The following is a 22029-nucleotide window of genomic DNA, read 5'->3' as shown; positions in this document are numbered from 1 at the left end:
AGGAAAGAAAAGTCCAATACTGTGGATTGATTTGTTTAAGTGTCTTGGGGTTAACTATAAACTACAGTAACTGTTGCGTAGCAAAAAAAGCATTATTTGCAATGAATTCTAGGTAAATATTTACCTGCTATTGAACGAAACAATATATTGTTTATATTATACCAATAACTTACCTATAAATGGATATTTCACAGTTTGAACAGGGAAGAGTGACTCTTCCCTGGTTTGAAGAACATTAAAAAGGTACACACAATTTTGTAGATAATTTCCTTGGAATCGGAAATACTAATGCAATGCCAAAGTCTTTATGTTCTCTTAGAAATAGGGCGTTTTCAAATGATTGTAACTTGCTTATTAAATGCTTAAAGTAAGATTTGTTTGCATATAAAAAGCGAAGTAATTATCTTGCTGTTACTATACTCAAATTTAAAATGTATGTATCAATTATATATTATTGTACTTGTGCAAGTGGCCTACATACTGTTGAATAAAAGCAAATTTGGGAAACTAAATTATAGTTTATACACAATACCATCTGGAGTAACCCGGACTCCACTACAAGGACATTGAATATCAATAGATAATTATACCTACACTATAGTGACCTCAACAAGTGACAGTTGATGGATGGGTTTGGTACTGCCTCCTTTAAGTCTACTTTTTAAGGAGAATTGGTATTTTACACAAGGTTACCGTACTAATAAATTAAACTTAAAAGACTAGGCGACATATTTATAAAAACAGGTGTCCCTATCAAATAGATCAGATTGACTATACATAGTATAACAAACTGGACATGTATCATTGATGTTACAGCAACTCGCTAGCATCAGTCAGATTTATAATTCTTGACAATTATCTCGCCCCCAATAAAATATTATATTCCACGTAGGCCTACTCGGTACTAATAATTTACCGACACTCAGTGGAATTCACCTGGGTCCTACTCAGGTCTCATAAAAGATCCGTAACACAGCGAACTAGTATGACAAGAGTAGCCCCCGAAATAGCCAAATAACAATTAAGAATTAAATTATTTAAGGTGTGTAGATCGAAGTAGTAGCATAAATATATAATACATAAATAAGCAATAATTACTAAGGTATTTTGTTATTGAGAGTAAGGTACCACGGCAGTGGCTGGTATTAAATATATAATAAATGTTAACCGATGTATTACTGTACTTATATGGTGTTGTGTATAAAAGCAAATTTGGGAAACTAAATTATAGTTTATACACAATACCATCTGGAGTAACCCGGACTCCACTACAAGGACATTGAATATCAATAGATAATTATACCTACACTATAGTGACCTCAACAAGTGACAGTTGATGGATGGGTTTGGTACTGCCTCCTTTAAGTCTACTTTTTAAGGAGAATTGGTATTTTACACAAGGTTACCGTACTAATAAATTAAACTTAAAAGACTAGGCGACATATTTATAAAAACAGGTGTCCCTATCAAATAGATCAGATTGACTATACATAGTATAACAAACTGGACATGTATCATTGATGTTACAGCAACTCGCTAGCATCAGTCAGATTTTATTTTCTGCACATTAATTTACTTTCTTCTGCTACAGGATATATACTATATTTAACTCTGGACGCATATTTTACATAGGATTTTATTTAATTGATTATCATTTTCTTTGTGTTGCCTATTTTACTACGTTTTTTATACTCGGCGTTCAATTTATTGATTACAAAATGGCACCTACCAGGACAACTACAAAGCGTTCTACTACGCCGTATGAAAGGGACACGCACAAGAACTGGACAATCGCAAAATTAAAGAGTGAACTTGTTAAGCGAGGTATATCATTCACACAAAATGCTAAAAAAATGGCACTGATTCGCCTTTTGACGGAGTCAAATACTGGCTTTGAGGTGTCATCACCAGTTCCGGCTGAAAGTATTGAACCCGCTGAGGAACAACAACAACAAACAAACAACAGAAACAATCGGGAACTAACGGAGTTGGTATCGAAGCTTTCTTCAACAGTTAAAAATCTGCAGGAAAATGTTTTCTAACTTAACTCAAAGGGTAATTGACCTAGGGCATACTAGTGCCACGAATCCAGTACCACCGCCTACCAGTGGCACGCCTATTAATGCAAACTTTACAACAAATGTCGTCGCTATAGAAGACGACACGCAAGGAACTTACACTGTCGACACGGCCCTCCAAGCATATAACGCTCCTGCGAACAACAATACCTCAAGGATGTTTAAAAAAAACAAGATTTGGATATTCCGCCGAATCTCTACCATTAGTGGAAACAATCTCTCCGGCAATCCGGCAACAGATCATTTCAGGTAGGGATGTTAATTTAGCATCAATAATGATTCTGTATTACTCTGGTCTATCCATCGAATCCAACAACAAGGATGGTGCAAATGCCCACACTAAAGATATAAGGTTAAACAAAAGCCTAAATATCGGGGAGTTCATATATGCCTTTGGCATTTATAAAAATATATTGTGCGGAGCTTATCCGCAACGTAGAAAGGAGTTAGACCAATATGAGAGGGACATTGTAGATATGGCGTCAAGATATCCCGGTAAGGGATTTTACAAATACCACAAACAGTTCAGTTTAACAGCAGCAGCACATTTGCGCTATAACAATATTTTGGTCGATTGGTCCGTGAGAAACAACACACTGTTTTGCAACATATTCGCGAACAGTCGTCCCAATACTTGTTCAAAATGCAACAGCACCTTGCATTCAACGGCGTTCTGCTCTGAGGTGAATATATTTCAGGCGAAAAGTGCTGCTCCAAATAGCTACGCCAGTGACTTATACGGCAGGAAGCGCGTATTCCACAACGGCGTAGAAATTTGCAATAACTTCAATGGGAACAGGGGCTGTCTCAGGCCAAGATGTAATAATCTACATGTTTGCCTAGACTGTAAAGGAGACCATGCAAAACATTTGTGTAGGCTCAGTGCCTCAAAAAACGGACAACGGCCCCACCCTTAAGGGGCCAGAGCAGACTGAAACATGACACCGCTAACTTTAACTTGTCTGTTACAACACCCATTAACATTACGGAACTAACACTAATGCTCGAAACTTTTCCAAACACAAACACCAAAGAGTATTTAATCAACGGACTTTCCCATGGTTTCTACACAGGCATCAAAAGCCTGCCCAAACAATCAATTGAATGTAAGAACTTGAGATCCGCACTGCGACAACCCGAAATCGTTACGGAACTAATCACAACCGAGGTGAGCAAGGGTTATTTGATTGGCCCATATAATAGTAATCCATATAATCAGTATCGTATAAATCCGATTGGTATCGCTGAAGGTAGATACTCGCACAAAAACGACTTATTGTGGACCTATCAGCACCTCATGATGACTTAAACAACCCGAGTCTAAACGAACTTATAGACAAAGACGCATTTTCCCTTCAATACGTATCAATAGATGACGCGATAAAAATAATAAAACAACAAGGGCAAGGCGCGTTATTGATTAAGACTGATATTACGGACGCCTTCAAAATTATACCGATTCATCCTAGCTTAAGAAGTTACCACGGTATCAAATGGGACAATAAATATTACTTTTTTAAACAATTAGTGTTTGGCTGTCGTTCAAGCCCAAAGATATTCGACACCTTATCGGAAACTGTTTGTTGGATCGCAACGAACGTATTTAAAATAAAAAATATTCTTCACCTTTTGGATGATTTTCTGGTCATTGAATCGCCACAGACAAATGCGGATAGTACAAAACAAGTATTGTTAAACATGTTTTCAACACTCGGTATCCCATTATCGGAAAAGAAAACCGAAGGACCAACTACTTTAATAGAATATCTTGGTATTTATCTGGACTCAGTTAACATGGAAGCGAGACTTCCGATGGATAAGGTAAATAGAATCCAACAGATTATACAACAATTCAGTAGGCGCAAATCATGTTCAAAAAGGGAACTATTGAGCCTACTTGGACACTTGAACTTTGCTTGTAGAGTAATCAATCCAGGGCGTTCCTTTGTATCACACCTTATCGGGTTGTCTACTACTGTTAAAGAACTACACCATCATATACGCATTAGTCATGAATGTCGGTCTGTTCTAGCGATGTGGTCACGTTTCTTAAAGGGATGGAACGGTATTTCTTTTTTCATGAATGACGACATAACAACAGCAAGTGATCTTAAACTTTTTACCGATGCAACACGTACTGCATTTGGGGGAATTTATGATAACGAATGGTTCCAGGGGGAATTCCCCAAAGACTGCGTCACCGACAAAACGTCCATGGCCTTTTTTGAACTCTATCCTATTGTTATGAGCTGCGTGTTATGGGGCCATATATGGAGTAGGAAGAGAATTCTGTTTTATTGTGACAATATGGCGACCGTTGAAATTATTACTAAGGGTAGATCAAAAACACCCGAAATTATGAAACTGATGAGGAGATTAACCTACTGTATCATTCAGCTACACACTGTTATTATGTCTATGCAAAACACATTGCTGGTAAAGATAATGTAATAGCAGATTCAATTTCTCGTTACCAGATGGAGAAGTTCCGAATATTGGCACCCGAGGCGAATCTTCTACCAACGAGCTGTCTACATCATTCCGAGCTTCTGATGAATTAAAACAGCAAGTCGAACAACTCTGGAACGCAGCTATTTGTGATTCTACAAAAAGAAAATGTGTATCATACAGCGGTTCAACGTTTTTTGAATTTTCTTATTATGTCAGGTATGATTCTGCCGAAATCAGGACTTCCGCCAATTGTTGAGGGACACCTCATTTATTTTGTAACTCACTGTCAGAAAGTACTGAGCCTAAAACTCCATACAATCAAACTCTACCTGTCAGGAATTCGCTTTCATTATATCAAAGCGGGTCATCAAGATATCACATTGGGAACAGAGAGACTACAATACATACTTCGCGGAATTAAAAAATCACAGAACAATAATCAACAAAAACGTTTACCGATTACTGCAGATGTACTAACAAAAATGAGTAACGTACTTTTGCGGGGTGTGTTTTCCCCGTTTATGGACCTTATGATTCAGTGTGTGTTCAAGTTAGCGTTTTATGGTTTTTTAAGATGTGGTGAGTTCACATGTAAACGAAAGACTTCCTGTAACGATTACTTAAGAATTAGCGATATTACCTTTAGCCCAGATTGCCAATTATATGTTTTACATCTGAGGGCATCCAAAACGGACCCCTTTAGATTGGGAATCGATATAACAATCTTTGAGAACAAAAATTTATATCCCGTCCATAATATGTCTAAATACATTGCCCTTAGATTGTGTAACGGTGCACCCTATTCAGCCCCGTTGTTCGTCGAGAACGAATCAACACACGATCCGTTATCAAGGGAACAATTTCTAATGCTTTTAAGGGAAGTTTTAACCAGAAGTGGGATAGATAACCGCAATTTTTCAGGTCATTCATTTAGGATAGGGGCTGCAACATCTGCTACTGCAGCAGGTGTAGAAGACCATGTAGTACAAACCCTGGGTAGATGGTCCTCTAACTGTTATATTAGATACATCCGAACGAATCGGAAGGTTTTAAAAGACGCTCAAGCAAATATGTGTAAATTGTAATACTGTACAGTAAATTACCAAGCCTTGCAATTACCGCAAGCTCGACTTCATCCTAGGGAATCTACAATAAATTAAACGTATTCTACAAGTACAATTTAAGGAGTTAGTCTACGCTACGATCTGTCTCAAAAAAAAAAAAAAAAAAAAAAAAAAAAAAAAATAATAATAATCCCGCCGGGCTCATCCCCGGGATTAAATCCAGCCGGGCTCATCCCCTGGATAATTTTGAGAGATCAACAGCACCTATAACTAACACAACCACTTGTCCCGTCGGGCTCATCCCCCGGGACAAGTCTAGATGATTTTCATGAGTTTAGCTACGCTACGATCTCTCTCTCTCAAAAAAAAAAAAAAAAAAAAAAAAAAAAAAAAAAAAAAAAAAAAAAAAAATAATCCCGCCGGGCTCATCCCCGGGATTAAATCCAGCCGGGCTCATCCCCTGGATAATTTTGAGAGATCAACAGCACCTATAACTAACACAACCACTTGTCCCGTCGGGCTCATCCCCCGGGACAAGTCTAGATGAATTTCATGAGTTTAGCTACGCTACGATCTCTCTCTCAAAAAAAAAAAAAAAAAAAAAAAAAAAAAAAAAAAAAAAAAAAAAAAAAAAAAAAAAAAAAACCCGCCGGGCTCATCCCCGGGATTAAATCCAGCCGGGCTCATCCCCTGGATAATTTTGAGAGATCAACAGCACCTATAACTAACACAACCACTTGTCCCGTCGGGCTCAACCCCGGGACAAGTCTAGATGATCATCATCGTAGGGATCGAATGTCCTGTTTCCTAATATTTTTATTTTTTTTTTACAAGAGCAGTATATTTATGATTTTAAGGTTTCTTTTTATTCTTCTTGGTATAGTATGTTTACCAAGAATTAAATGTAATATCATTTTTAAAAACTATGTAAATAGTCTTTTAATAGGCCTACCTTATTCTTTTTAGAGCCTGTTCTTATACAATTTAAACTACTTTTATTAATATACACTTTGGTTTATTTCTTGGGGGCTTTCTCTCATGCTATTCGCTCAATTGGGCTGGTATAATTCTTGACAATTATCTCGCCCCCAATAAAATATTATATTCCACGTAGGCCTACTCGGTACTAATAATTTACCGACACTCAGTGGAATTCACCTGGGTCCTACTCAGGTCTCATAAAAGATCCGTAACACAGCGAACTAGTATGACAAGAGTAGCCCCCGAAATAGCCAAATAACAATTAAGAATTAAATTATTTAAGGTGTGTAGATCGAAGTAGTAGCATAAATATATAATACATAAATAAGCAATAATTACTAAGGTATTTTGTTATTGAGAGTAAGGTACCACGGCAGTGGCTGGTATTAAATATATAATAAATGTTAACCGATGTATTACTGTACTTATATGGTGTTGTGTATAAAAGCAAATTTGGGAAACTAAATTATAGTTTATACACAATACCATCTGGAGTAACCCGGACTCCACTACAAGGACATTGAATATCAATAGATAATTATACCTACACTATAGTGACCTCAACAAGTGACAGTTGATGGATGGGTTTGGTACTGCCTCCTTTAAGTCTACTTTTTAAGGAGAATTGGTATTTTACACAAGGTTACCGTACTAATAAATTAAACTTAAAAGACTAGGCGACATATTTATAAAAACAGGTGTCCCTATCAAATAGATCAGATTGACTATACATAGTATAACAAACTGGACATGTATCATTGATGTTACAGCAACTCGCTAGCATCAGTCAGATTTTATTTTCCCACCCAACCATCCCCATCATCATCCCATCTTACTATTATGGTGCTACTTAGCTAGTCGTTCAATTGGGCTGGTATAATTCTTGACAATTATCTCGCCCCCAATAAAATATTATATTCCACGTAGGCCTACTCGGTACTAATAATTTACCGACACTCAGTGGAATTCACCTGGGTCCTACTCAGGTCTCATAAAAGATCCGTAACACAGCGAACTAGTATGACAAGAGTAGCCCCCGAAATAGCCAAATAACAATTAAGAATTAAATTATTTAAGGTGTGTAGATCGAAGTAGTAGCATAAATATATAATACATAAATAAGCAATAATTACTAAGGTATTTTGTTATTGAGAGTAAGGTACCACGGCAGTGGCTGGTATTAAATATATAATAAATGTTAACCGATGTATTACTGTACTTATATGGTGTTGTGTATAAATGAATGAAATGTATAGTTGACATATTAAAGTGAAAATAAAGGAAAATAAATTGTTGATTGTCTGATTATACGGCACTTAAATTCACAATAGTTTCTCCAGTTACTTTTTAACCGCTCGGAAACATGTTATACTGTTTTTATACTTTTACGCTTTTTGTCAATTGTCTCGCGCCGCGGCTTTAGCCCACTAAAATTCCAGAGGACATAATCAATAAGAAACTACAAGTCAGATTTTCATAATTATTTCTTTATTTTAATATTGATACAAAATATTAACAGGCAATGCATGCTATTAACTTCTAATATTGCATCGTTACCCCTGGCGTATATACTAGTAGTACTTCTACTAGTTTGTGGGCCGGGTCCTTAGGGAGAATGCTTCTACCCTGGAATATGCACATATAATGTAGTTTAGTTTATGATTATACAGTATTTTTGTTCTGTATAGTAGGCCAGACTATATTTACACAAAATGTTTACTACTGATTGTTAAACAAACAAGGCCATATACATGCTGTAGTCGCGTGCTCAAGTTAGTGTTTACCGACCGACCAACTGACCGACACAGTGAGCTGACTAAAAATAATAAATCATTATATCTGAAGAAAGAACAATGATTAAAAATGTTAGTCAAAAAGTTCTTGTTTTGTTCGTTTATGTACCGATATTATTTATCTTGTTTTTTACGACGACAAATAAAGTTTCTTTTATCTTGAAACCAATCAGACTTAAAGTCATATATAATGATTATGTTATCACAAACGAACCGACAGTCAGTTATCTAGGACTTGAACTTGATAACAATCTAACTGGAGATTGTATAGGTAAATCAGTTATAAAGAAAGTAAACTCAAGGGTTACATTTTTATATAGAAATAAAAAGTATTTAACTTTCAGAGATCTCTTAAAGTTGCTAGCAAATAGTTTGGTGTTATGCCTTTATGATTATGAGTGTAGCGTGTGGTACATACTCGGATTAAAGAAATCATTGAAAGTTAAATTGCAAACTGCACAAAATTAGACAGCCAGATATAGGCTATTCTTCGTCTTGAAACAAGTGATCACATTGCGGAAAATGAATGATGGTATTCGTAAACAAGTGTAATTCACCAGTACAATACTAGATTTGCATCTCAATCAATTTATTGATCATATAGGTACAGTAACCACTCCCATGACAACCTTTCTTAACACGGCAATAACGTCATGGAATCACCTGCCAAAATGGATACAATGCTCAGAGACCATCAATCAATTCAAAAGTAAAGTCAGGAATCACATCAGAGAGGTTATGCTGGATGGTTTCTGAGTACTGTAACATTATTTAATACATATGTTAATTGTATTATTAATTGTAATTGCCTAATTTTATATAACTATATTCTGTCCCTATTTCATCCTTAAGGGCCACAATGGAAATAAGTTTGACCATTGGTTACTTTTTTGTGCTGCCCTGAATTCATTCCTGTACAGCTTTTTAATGTTATATTGTTTTGAATTTGAATAAAGAAATGATAATTTCCTCACCGGCATACGTGATATGAAATTCAAGATTTTGATACGGTCGTGTAAGTAAGCTTGTTTGACAGCTCACTAATTATCCATTACGATCTTGAATTAAAAATATATATTCATACTTAACATTGATAATTACGATCCCATCATATTCGATGTTCTTGACCTAATTTTAAAATTGATTCATACTTAAATTAAATAAAGTCAAATATTTTCACAACTACAGTGCTATCAAAACATTAAGATTTAACAGGTTATCTCGCTATAATATAATAGTTATAGTAATATTATTATAAAGAGATCGTTTGAGGTCTTAACGTTCTATAACAGCCTATCATATATACAAAATATAAACTCTACAATACTTAAAAGCATGGTTACGGTACGCAACAAGTGTACCATACAATATTAAGATAGTAAATATTTTCTCAGAATTGTGTCTTTCAGCCTCTAAATGTTAACTTGGTGTATTAATTGGCTGTATATATATATATATATATATATATATATATATATATATATATATATATATATATATATCGGTACCCAATTGAGCAGCATATTGATAACATACACAAATACAAGATAATAATGTGCAACAAATTTCTATAATGTTAGTATAAATGTATTCATGCGTTTGAATCAATTAATAGTTCTCGTAATTCATTGATTCAAACGCAAACTTGCGAACGGTTCGCAAGTTTGCTTCGACTAGGCCTATATTAGTAGACTGAGGAGGGTGTTTAATGCAGAAATAAAAAAACATTTCAAAAAAGCGATTCAAGAAGAGGATACAGGTTTGATTGGTTTAGCTAGGTTTTAAGTGCCTTATAGATTGCTTCCATCAGCCAAAATGGTAGTTGTAAAAAGTCCTGTAAGTAAGAAAGATGTTTCAAAAAAGTCTGATAGGCTAGCCCCAAGTACACAGCAGACAAAGTCCCAGAGTCAGCCAGGCATGACAGCTAGCAGACCTGTGAATAACCACAACAATAGAAGGCAAAGGGGCCTAGGCCTAGCAGTAGAAAAACAAAATGATGATGAATTCCAGTGTATATATGAAGAATGTCATACTAACATTGATGATAGCAAAGCTGTTATGTGTGATAGGTGCTGTGGATGGGCACACCTTGAATGTGCTGGGCTACTCCAATCTGACTTCAAAGTTTTATCCAAGAAAGGTAAACAATACACACAAATTAGATGGTTCTGTTTGGACTGTAACCAAGTATTGGAAGATAGGCAGTCTGTTTTTTTCCCAAACTCGATTCCAAATAGCAACAATCTGGAAGAATTGACGATGAAGATTGAGTCCCTTACACAAGTCATACAGAAGATGGAAAAATCAGTGGTTAAAGAAGAAACAAATATTGAAAAGATAATTGAAAACAAGGTTAAAAGCTTCTTTGAAAGCAAAGCTGACAAAGAGAATAGACAATCAAATCTGATTTTCCACAATGTTCCCGAAACGGAAAATGATGATGAGGGTCAAGGTCACCAGGATGATGGAAATCAAATCAAGAAAGTGCTTTTGGAGCTCAAGGTAGCTGATGTACCAATACTCGATCTAACTCGTCTTGGAAGAAAAAACCACGAGGGAAAACCAAGGTTGATCAAAGTTAAGCTGGCGTCATCAGAAAATAAACAAAAGGTATTAAAATTAGCAAGGAATTTACGTAGCAGTGTCAGTGAGGTTCTCTCCAATGTGTACATTTCGCCTGATCTAAATTATGAGGAAAGGAAAAGAGGCAGGGAGCTACGAGAAGAGCTAAAAATAAAAAGAAAAGATGGGCAGAAATGGAAGATAGAGAAAAACAAAGTTGTTCTAGTCACAACCAAGAAGGATAACAACATTATGAAAGAAACTCCTGTAAAGGGTGCTGTACCTAAAGAAATAATGGTAGGAAGAAAATCATTTACTGATTCAGAAGACAGTGAGGAGGATGAGATATATGTGGAACGTCAACCTCATCAGCCCTTTCGGAGAACGAAAGGAACAGATGAGAGACGTTAGAAAACATGCAGAAGCTATAGAAAATGTAAATATTGTAAATAGAGAGTCTTTAAATGTTTATTACACAAATGCACAAAGTATTGTAAAAAAGATGGATGAACTCAAAATGGATATTGAACTCTACAAGCCACACATTATTGGAATTACTGAAACGTGGGGCAAACAAACAGTAACAGACGGTATACTTTCTATTCCTGATTACGACCTTTTCCGAAGGGATCATGATGGCGAAACCTCAGCAGGAGGAGTAATGTTGCTCTGTCACAAATCATTGCAGGCCACTTCATGCTATGTGCTAAATGAGAATCAGTTCAATGAAAGTATTTGGTGCAAAATCAAGTTAACATTATATGAAACAATATTGATTGGAGTATGTTACCGAAGCTGTGTCAGTAGCTCAAGACAAAACAACAGAGCCCTCAATATACTAATCGAGGAATCCATGAAGCAGAATGTAACTCATAGACTGTTAATGGGAGACTTTAATTATCCTCAGATCAAGTGGGAGGAATATAGAGTGGAAGCTGAAGGCATAAAGGGAGATGATGCTGAGAGTTTCTACGAAACAAGCCAAGACTTATTTCTACATCAGCATGTAATTGAGACGACAAGACACAAAGAAGGACAAAGGCCATCAATGCTTGACCTGGTATTGACAAATGATGAAAGTGCAGTTGAAGAGATACAACATTGTAGCCCACTTGGGAAAAGTGATCATGATGTATTGTTTTTTTAGTATACCTGTTCAAGAAATCCTATTGGAAGTGATGAGAAAAAACAAAAGAATTACGCAAAAGGTGATTATGAGAGACTAAATGATTCATTTGGGAAATTAAATTGGGATGCTCTGCTTGATGATAAAAGTTGTAACCAGGCATGGGAAACATTTATGGAAATCTACAATGCAGAAACTGAAAAATATATACCTAAGAGGTCAATGAGAAAGAACATGAAACCTGTATGGCTGAAAGCTAGAATAAAGAAGAGTATAAAGAAGAAACACAAATTATACAAAAAGTACAGACAGACAAACCAGTACAAGGACTACCTTGAGTACAAGAAACAGAGGAATGTCGCAAGTGCAAACGTGAGAAAGGCACGTATAGAACATGAGCAAAAGTTAATGAAGAACTTTAAGAAAAATCCTAAGCCAGTATACAAGTACATTAGGGAACAACAAAAAGTAAAAGAAGGTATAACTAATCTTGTAAAAGAAGATGGAAGTTTGACCGAAAATGACCAGGAAGCAGTTGAAATGTTGAGCAAATTTTTTTCAATCTGTATATACCCATGAACCAGATGGTGACCTACCCCAGTTTGATAGCAGGAACAGCGACAACATTCTTGAAAATATTGTATTTTCGGTAGAAGATGTTCAAAAAAAATTAAATCAACAGCAACCAAACAAAGCTCCTGGTCCAGATGGTGTCCATCCTATGGTTCTGAACCAATGTGCCAGTTCTCTAGCTCATCCACTTACTATCATTTTCAAGCTCTCACTTGAGACAGGTAAATTACCAAAAGATTGGAAGACTGCAAATGTCACACCAATTTTCAAGAAAGGATCCAAGAAGAAAGCTGAAAATTATCGGCCCATCAGCCTAACATCAATACCATGTAAAGTTTTTGAATCAATCATCAAAGACAATGTGCTTGGCTTTGTTAAAGGAAGTAGAATGCTGTCTAGGTGTCAACATGGATTCCTAAGTGGTAGGTCTTGTCTAACAAATTTGCTACAAACATTCGAAACAGTCACTGAAGCTCTAGATAGTGGTGAAGATGTGGATATCGTATACCTTGATTATATGAAGGCGTTCGATAGTGTTCCACATCGAAGACTAATTCACAAGCTGATAGGCTATGGAATATCTGGTAAGACTATAAATTGGATAGCTGAGTTTCTGGCAGGAAGAACACAGAAAGTAATTGTAAGAAATACAACATCCAAGCCGGTAGATGTAGTGAGTGGAGTCCCACAAGGATCAGTCCTTGGCCCAATCCTATTCATCCTCTTCATAAACGATCTTCCAGATAAAATTATCAGCGCAGACTTTAACATGTTTGCAGATGATGCAAAGATTATAAAGACCATCAAAGAAAAATCGGATTTCAAGAAAACTTCAAATTGATCTTGATAGGGCTCAGGAATGGTCAGAGGACTGGCTGCTAAAATTCAATACCAAGAAATGCGAAGTGCTCCATGCTGGTAGAAAGACAGAGAAATCAGAATATTGTCTAAATGGAGAAACGTTATTGGCAGTAAACGAAGAAAAAGACCTTGGTGTTATCTTCACTAGCGACTGCAAGCCAAGCCGACAGTGTGCTGCAGCAGCAGCTAGAGCGACGAATAGTATGAGAACTGTCAAAAGAACATTCAAAAATATTGACAAAGAAAGTTTTCAGGTCATGTACAAGGCATACATCCGTCCACATATGGAATACTGTATACAGTCCTGGTCTCCTTACTATAACAAAGACAAAGAAATCTTGGAGAAGGTGCAGAGAAGAGCTACAAAGATGGTCAAGTCAATAAGTGATCTACCATATGAAAAAAGGTTAGAATATCTTGATCTTCAACCATTAGAGACGAGAAGACTACGAGGAGATTTGATTGAAGCTTTCAAAATTTTGAAAGGCTTTGAGGATATTGACCCAAAAGATTTATTTAAATTGTCTCACAACATCAGAACCAGGGGACACAGCTTAAAACTATATCGTCCAAAACTTAGAGGAAATCTTATGTGCAGGGCCAACTTTTTTACCATCAGAGTCATACATCACTGGAATTCTCTGCCTGAATATGTAATACAAGCCTCTTCAGTGAACATCTTTAAGTCTAGACTTGACAACTATTTTCGGCTAGAAATGGAATCTAATAGGCACTAGCCTAAACTATTTCCATCAAACATTAAGTGTAAGTGTAAGTGTAAGTGTAAATGCGACGCTTTTCGATCATGGAGGAATATACCCAGTGTAGGCCTATATATTCTCTCTTCCTCGTTGATTCATTGATATTGTGCTCGTTGTTTTTAAGTTAAGATAATTCTTTCATTCTACAACCACTTTTTCTCATCATCATGTCGAGCTTTCTCGGGCTTCTTTGACTCGGATACGCCACCCTTTCTGGTCTTCCATGGCAGCAGACAGTTCATCCGGATTGCACTCTGTGTCCTCGCATAGTTGATCTATGTAGGTTTTGTGGGGACGTCCAACCTTCTGACGACCATGTCTTGGATTCCATAGAAGTGTATAGCTAACAAGTTCTCTTTTCGATCTCCAACAATGTCCAGCAAAGCGAAGACGCCGTTGTCTGATTGTGGAGGAGATTGGAGGCATATTTCCATATAACTGTGGTTTGGTTGGATGATCTCTCCAAGATATGTCCAAAACTGCTTTTAGCATACGAGTGTATGTACCATCAAGTTTCGCTTCTAAAGCTTTCGTTAGTGTCCAGGTAGAGGATCCATATAGCAGCACCGATTCAACTGTGGCTTGAAAGAATTTTCTTTTGATATCCTGTGTTAGAGAAGATTTCCAAATAACCATCAGTGAGTTGAGGGCAGTCCAGGCTTTAGCTATTCTTATTTCAACATCTTTTGATGACGATTCGATGTGACTTCCTAGATATTTAAATGTATTCATTTCTTTTATTGGGATACCGTTAACGGTGTTGATGTTACCGTGTCGATTGAAGGAGATGTATTCTGTCTTTGCCTTTCTGTCCTTTTTTTATAGATATAATATCCCACTGTTAGTACAATAAGACATATAACAGAAGAAATAAAAGATTGAATGAATGAATGAGTGAATGAATAATAATAATGCTTGTTTTGACTGTAGTGTTGTCTTTGTGTTGTACCACTTTGTTGTCTTGCTTTTTTGTACCAAATACCGGCCATGTACGTGTTGTCGCATGCTCAATACACTGTCCATTATCGACAAATATCTCAAATTTAAAAGGGTAAATAGCGTCATCCGTACTGCATCGAAACGTATAATTCCCTTCGTTTTCGCGTGTCAAAGTAAGAAACGTTAGCATCGTTTTCCCTTCATGATTAGTCAGTGCACACTTGTTTTTTGTTAATGAACAATCTATTTTTGTTCCATCCCGAACCAGAAATGCATCCCCAGATGTTCCAGTACAGGGAAACGGATCAATTGTTAATCCACATCCAATTGTAGCGTGATATTGAGCTTGTGCAGTGACATCTTCAATATGCTTAGTGTCTGTGAATGTGAATAGCAAAATAGTTCGGCACACTATAACTGGTACCTGTTGGCATATCTTCTTAAATAAGCCTACTGACAACATCTCGCTACTAAAAAAAATTAGTAATTTATAAATATTATATTCAGTATTTCGATATGGATTTTGCAAAATCCCAATACGATGATTGCGCTAATCTACAAAAGGCTTAGAAAATTGGTAAATCTACAGTAACTTTCCTTTCCACATTTTCGGATACAAGAAGTAAAATTATTGGCAAAACAGCGACTTTTTCGTATCACTATCCTCTGTTTAGTATAGACTAGGCTGAAGAGAGTTATTCCGCTTTTGACATAGGCCTACATGTTATAAAGCAAATAATGTTTTTTTGTTTGTTTTTTTTTTATTGCTATTTTTATTAACTGTATTTGTATTGTATTTAAATTTGTATCCGTTTTTGTCGACAGGACCACAATGCAAAACAGGTATATTTCTACTTGATTGTGTATAATCCTGTATAAATATGTTAAATGTTTTGCATTAGTTGAATATAGAGTTCGCCATTCAGTGTAAAGTACGGTAGTTACAATCATTATGCTTACATAAGATGATTGGTTTCGATATCAAAACAACGTTTGCCGCTCATTTAAAATTGTTAAGATAAAATGAATGAAAATATAAATAACTGGCAATAGAAAGACAATAAAAATTGATTTTTAGCTCTGATCGTTTTTCTCCCAAGCAACGTTTACACAAATGATGAGATATTCCTCATTGCAACAGAATATCCATTTATCTATTATCACTCAGCATTTTGCTAATATGGGGAATCCATAAATATATCATTTTTGCAGGGTGTAAGATCATTTTGCAAGATGGTTACAGTAATTCTTTCATTTAGTGTTACAATTTTAATATAAAAAAAATCTTTAGTATCTTCAATTTCTCCATTTCCACATGAAGAGACCAGACACATCCGTCCCATACAGGTTTTACAATCATAATTTTTTTATCAGGGAAGGTAATTTGACTACTGTGACTATAAATATGACACACAACACTCAATATACGCGGCCGAAAATGCGTTAAAAATTAAATTATCCAAATATAGTATATTTGTATACATTTATTTCAAGGTGTATTGTGTGTGTGTATTTTGTTTTGTTTACACGAACCAATTGTCATTGAGTACCGCCGATAAAAAGGTGTAAGTTCAAATCGTTATAATGGATAAATGGTTTAGGCCTATTCATATTCATAATATGTGAAGTGGAGCTGTCAAATTAGTCGGGAAATGAAGAGTGAGGGATCGCATCTTGAAAATAGATAAATAAATATAATAGTAAGCTGTCGTTTTGGCAGTACTTCGATACGTATTTAACATAAGATAAACATACCAAAGCTAAGTATTATAAAAGAAACAATGCAAACAATGAATGTATTGAAAAGAAATCATGAACGCCGTTTGGTGGCTGAGCTCTGACACGACGGAATTAGGCCCCTTAAGGTGAAGCAGGAAACGAACTTATTCGGCCCAGTTATTTTGCCATTGCCTAACATTTGCTTTCCCCTATCTCTACATTGCCTACATAATCGAATCACGTACTCGAAGACTGGCATTTGTAGGCCTATATATTGTCAATGTTTATAAATAGATTGTACTTACATTGGTCAGAAAAAAGCAAATAATGGTTAGTTCGTGACAATCTGGACAAAAATAAGTACTAGGCCTACTAGTAACAGGAACAATATTGTGGAAAATCCATTCCCCCAATAAATAAATAAGATTATCTATGTATAGACTAGTACTTATTCCCATTGGAATTTCCGATTTTCTAATTTTAACGAATTATAGTTTATATCTTCTAGAATCTAGAGTGTTTACGTATTACCAGATTTGGGTTATTGTCATTTACAGAGTATTCTTATAGTTAATTTGTATTGATTTACGTGTTACCTGAGAGAGAACATTATCACCTACTTATATAACGTTTAACATGCGTTCACACAATTACAAATTATACATGGCTTTGGTTGTGGTAAAAACGGATTACGATATATGCAAACATAACACAAGTATAATAATGGTACGCGTTCTGTTCTTGTTTTTGTAACATGATTTGTCAAATTATATAGAGAATTATTAATTTACGTGTTCGTGCGATAGGACCTTCTTTATAATCGTTAAATATTATAATAATGATTAATAATTAAATAGAATCTCAATATTAATTTCTTCGTAGTTAGGCCTAACATCAGTATATTAAAGGCTTCCATGGTGTACTGACATTGTTTATGTAGACCTACACTAAATAATATGTATCACTTTGTATCGTAATGTTTAAATAAGTAGATATCCACATAAAAACAGTATCAAACTAAACCAAATATTAAACTGTCAACTCAAATATATATTTATTATTTTCATTACAATTGCAAAATGTTGTAATGACATTTGGTGCCTTGTTCCCTACTTTCAAACCCACCAAATGAAAATTCCTCCAATACTAAGATAAATGTAATGGGTAATGGGTGTACATTTGTAACAATAACATAAGAATAATAATTAAAATGTAAAACTTGGTAGTCTTTTAAGTATGTCGATTGGAACAAAGTGAAGTAAGAGGAGAAAATGATTGGAAGAAGTAAATTTAAATTGACAAATAGGAAAAAATAAATCAAAACATTAAAATAAGTTGATTGTTTGATCAAAATAAATATTTTGTAAACAAAACTAATGAAAGGATACACAAATTCAAATTACATATTTATATAAACACATTAGGCAAAGAACATTAATTCTAAACCGCCCGGTGATATACTAAAATTTAATTAATTAATTTGAAATACTATATGTGAACTTTATTCAATCAATCGTACATTTGTTATAATGGTAACCACAATAAGGTATAATATTACAGTAGATTTTTACAAACAAAAAAAACAAGACCAATATAAATATAAATTATCAAATATATACAATGATTATTTACAGTAATGATAAAAATAAAAATTAATTGTTTATATTGACTATTATTGGAAACAGAAGTTGAATAATAAAATACTGGAAAGTTTAGTTAGAGGTTTACAATCAATGGAAAAGATGAAAACATATAATATCGTAAGTATTAAAAGTAGCATTGTTTAGGGAGATTACTGTATATTGGCAACGGCCTACAGTTGAACATGGTTTTAAGCAAAAGTTATATATTGATTGATTGATTGAATCGGGCATCACTATAAACAAAGCTTTAAAATGTGATGTCCTATGTAACAATTAAAAATTGGAAAAAATAAATAAATAAATAAATAATTTGAAACGATAAAGATGAGGAAATCTATGAGAATGAGAAAAAGTCGAACTCGGCCCGCCTGCTTGATATGCAGATGTCCTAACCATTAGACCACTGGGGCTTTCATGGTGACCATGAAGGCAGGATAGAAAACAGCTCATCTATACTGTGTAGGCTATAATTAGTCGAATAATCTTCCACCGTTTCAGATGATAACATAATTTATTGAATATACAATTAAATCGGTGGCATATGCTCATACTCATAAGAATACAAATACGAACAACAAACGGATACAATGGGATCATGCCCGAGAACAATAAAATAATAATAATAATAACACCACTAATAATAATAATAATCTATATTATAAGTGAGAGAGTTTGTCTGTCTGTTTGTCTGTCTGTTTGTTTGTTCGTTATACACATTTTTGTTACTGCACATAATCTTACATATGGGGTATCAAAATGACCGCAATTGTACCGGGAATGTTCTAAGCTATATTTCAACATCATCCGCCACCTAGGATCCAAGTTAGGGCCCAAAATGTGGTCAAAACCCCCACTTTCGATGTTTGTTCGTTATACAAATTTCTGTTTCTGCATGTAACCATACATATGGGGTATCAAAATGATCGCAATTGTACCGGGAAGGTTTTAAACTACATTACAACAATTCCCCGAGTCCTGGGGTTTTTTGTGGGAGGGTTGGGAGGGGGGTGGGGTGGTTTGTGATGTCATTTTTGCTTGGGCTCGGGGTTGTAGGCTATCGAATTGTAAAATTATACTGCAAATGTTTTACAGTATTTGAATTATCCTCAGGAAGGCTTTTGGGGAAATATAGATATAGATATACATATTTTAATCATTAACCAATATGACACCTATTCATTTACACATTTAGCAAAGTACTTTAACCATATCCAGCTATGTATCGGTCTCTTGGGTTGTCTCATTACAGACATCCATACCTGTGTGAACATACACATGTTGTTTACTGTTACTGTGTTCAACTACTATATTTGAACATCATCCGCCATCTAGGATCCAAGTTAGGGGCCACAATGCATGGTCAAAATGGCGCACTTTCGATGTTTGTTCGTTTTACAAATTTCTGTTTCTGCATGTAACCATGGGGTATCAAAATGTTAAAGTATTTTAATTATCCATGGGATGGGGTGGGGATGTAGGCCTATCACCAAGACCGAAACTGTATTGGGAATGTTTTAAACTACTTATGAAAACTGCCACTGAGGGATTATGGGTTGGGAGATGGCTAAAATAATTTTTATTGAAACCTTCTTAAACACGTTACCCAGTATCTGGGGTGTGTTTGAAGTGGGAGGAGGAGGACCGAAAATGCTGGCGTAATGAAGTAGCCTATATGATTGGAATTGTAATAGGAAAAGTTACTAAATTTGAACTGTCCAGGGGAGGAGTTAAGGTTAACAACGTACTTCAACCATTATTAGACCCATCGTAGCTATGCATAGACTTGCTCCAAGTCTGTATTGTTTTTTTTAAATAATTTATTTGTTTTTATTTCGACCGCGATTTTTGTCTGAAAATACAGACTTGTGAAACACGTATAGAAATCGATTTGCAGACCGCAATTTTGCTATATGGGGCGGGCGGTATGTAAATATGGATTTCGAATCAACCAATGATCATTTTGTTTCAAAATGAAAAAGATCGAGTACGTACAGTGCTGAATGTACGATCGAGACTGTTGAAATAATGAAATTGTGTTGCCAAGTTGTTTTGTTTATTAATTGTTTAGTCCTTAGCCTAGGCCTCGCAAGTATGATCTGCCAAATAAAACGCCAATAAGAGGTAGGCCTACATACCACCACCGGCACACAACAGGATTCACACACAACAGACAGGGCTACGACACCACTACACATAACAGGACAGGGTCTAGGTGGGATTTAAATCAAATTATCTCCGCGTAATATTAAATGATCCATTCAATGTTTGATTCGCGGAGAAGCAAGACGAGTTTTCATGTTCTTGGGGAAAATCCCATCAAATGATTACCAGACTACTACTAGGCATATAAAATCATTTCTAGCCTTCAGAAACTTTCATCAATGTCCCGATCAATGTACCAAAGTACATTGTCTAAACGTAACATAGCGCATGCGTACCATCTTAGTTGTTGAGTCTTTGAAATTCTGAAATATGAATATTAAAACAGTGTACGAGTGAGTAGCCAATCGCATGCAGCTGAAACTAGTCAACCGGATAATCTATGCACCAAGAATTCTTGGTGTCAAACCACGTGACTTTTGCGTGTTTCCCCAGACGGAGTATCCAAACTCAAGTAATACACGTATGAAACGCCATATGTGCAAAAATGTTTATATTTTTACTAATATTAAGAAACAAACTCCGTCTGGAGCCCAGACTACTATGCATACTCCTCTCAATTCGAAGCTTAGGTTGAATTGAATTTGTCCATCACTGGGAAGAATTTGTTTTTAAGAGAGAGTATGGGGTGTTATTGAAGAGGGGTGGAGGTTGGTGAGAGTATAGACAGATACTGCCGTCGGTTGTTATGTACTGAGAAGGCTGTAAACTAATTTTGAAACCCGCCCTGGGGCGGGTATAATTGCTAGTAATACATAAAAGCCGATTTCATTCCCTACCGGTGTTTGGTCAAAGCCGGTCGCACTAAAAGTAACAAAATCAAAATACAAATTTATAAAATGGAATTCAATAACTGAAATCGTTACATGTCATTTATAAGGTGTCTGAAGATTTCTTTTTTTCTCAAACTATTTTGAATATTGCTGGAATGCGGATATTGCTTCCCTTCTTTCCGATAAGTTCTTAAAATTAAGTTACCACAAACAAGTATAGTTTGATTAATTATTCTATGTGACTTTTAATAATAACAATGTATAGTTAGGATTTATATTGCGATAATCACAAACAATACGTAAAAATCAAAGGGAATTTTTAGACGTTAAAAACACCGTAATTCGTTCAATTACAATAAAATAGATTCAGAATTTAAAAAGCTATCCAACAAAACAAAACAAAGATGTCATTTGACACCACTTTATTTCACCTTTGTTCACGGACTATAGTTATTTTGATTTTAAATAACTCGGAAACTTGACATTGAAGTTAAGTGTAATCCAGTACCGTACTTATTCAGTATTAAGATAATTATTATGTTATA

The 22029-nt window shown here is 35.3% G+C and overlaps 1 protein-coding gene and 1 long non-coding RNA gene across 2 annotated transcripts; both read left to right on the top strand.

Annotated features, from left to right (window-relative positions):
- Positions 1-493: 493 nt before the first annotated feature.
- On the top strand, positions 494-6144 carry LOC140054268 (uncharacterized). Its single transcript, XR_011846503.1, has 2 exons — positions 494-2327; positions 4556-6144. It is a non-coding gene; the product is annotated as an uncharacterized lncRNA (long non-coding RNA).
- Positions 6145-11431: 5287 nt separating this feature from the next.
- On the top strand, positions 11432-14226 carry LOC140051414 (uncharacterized). The gene is made up of 4 exons (XM_072096631.1): positions 11432-11989; positions 12077-12533; positions 12640-13399; positions 13479-14226. The coding sequence occupies exons 1-4, from the start codon at positions 11432-11434 to the stop codon at positions 14224-14226; spliced, it is 2523 nt and encodes an 840-aa protein (XP_071952732.1).
- The last annotated feature ends 7803 nt before the right edge of the window (positions 14227-22029 follow it).

Source organism: Antedon mediterranea, chromosome 1 (genome assembly GCF_964355755.1).
Source record: "Antedon mediterranea chromosome 1, ecAntMedi1.1, whole genome shotgun sequence".
Taxonomy (NCBI): domain Eukaryota; kingdom Metazoa; phylum Echinodermata; class Crinoidea; order Comatulida; family Antedonidae; genus Antedon; species Antedon mediterranea.
Note: the sequence above shows the minus strand (reverse complement) of the source record. Positions and strands in the feature narration are given on the sequence as shown.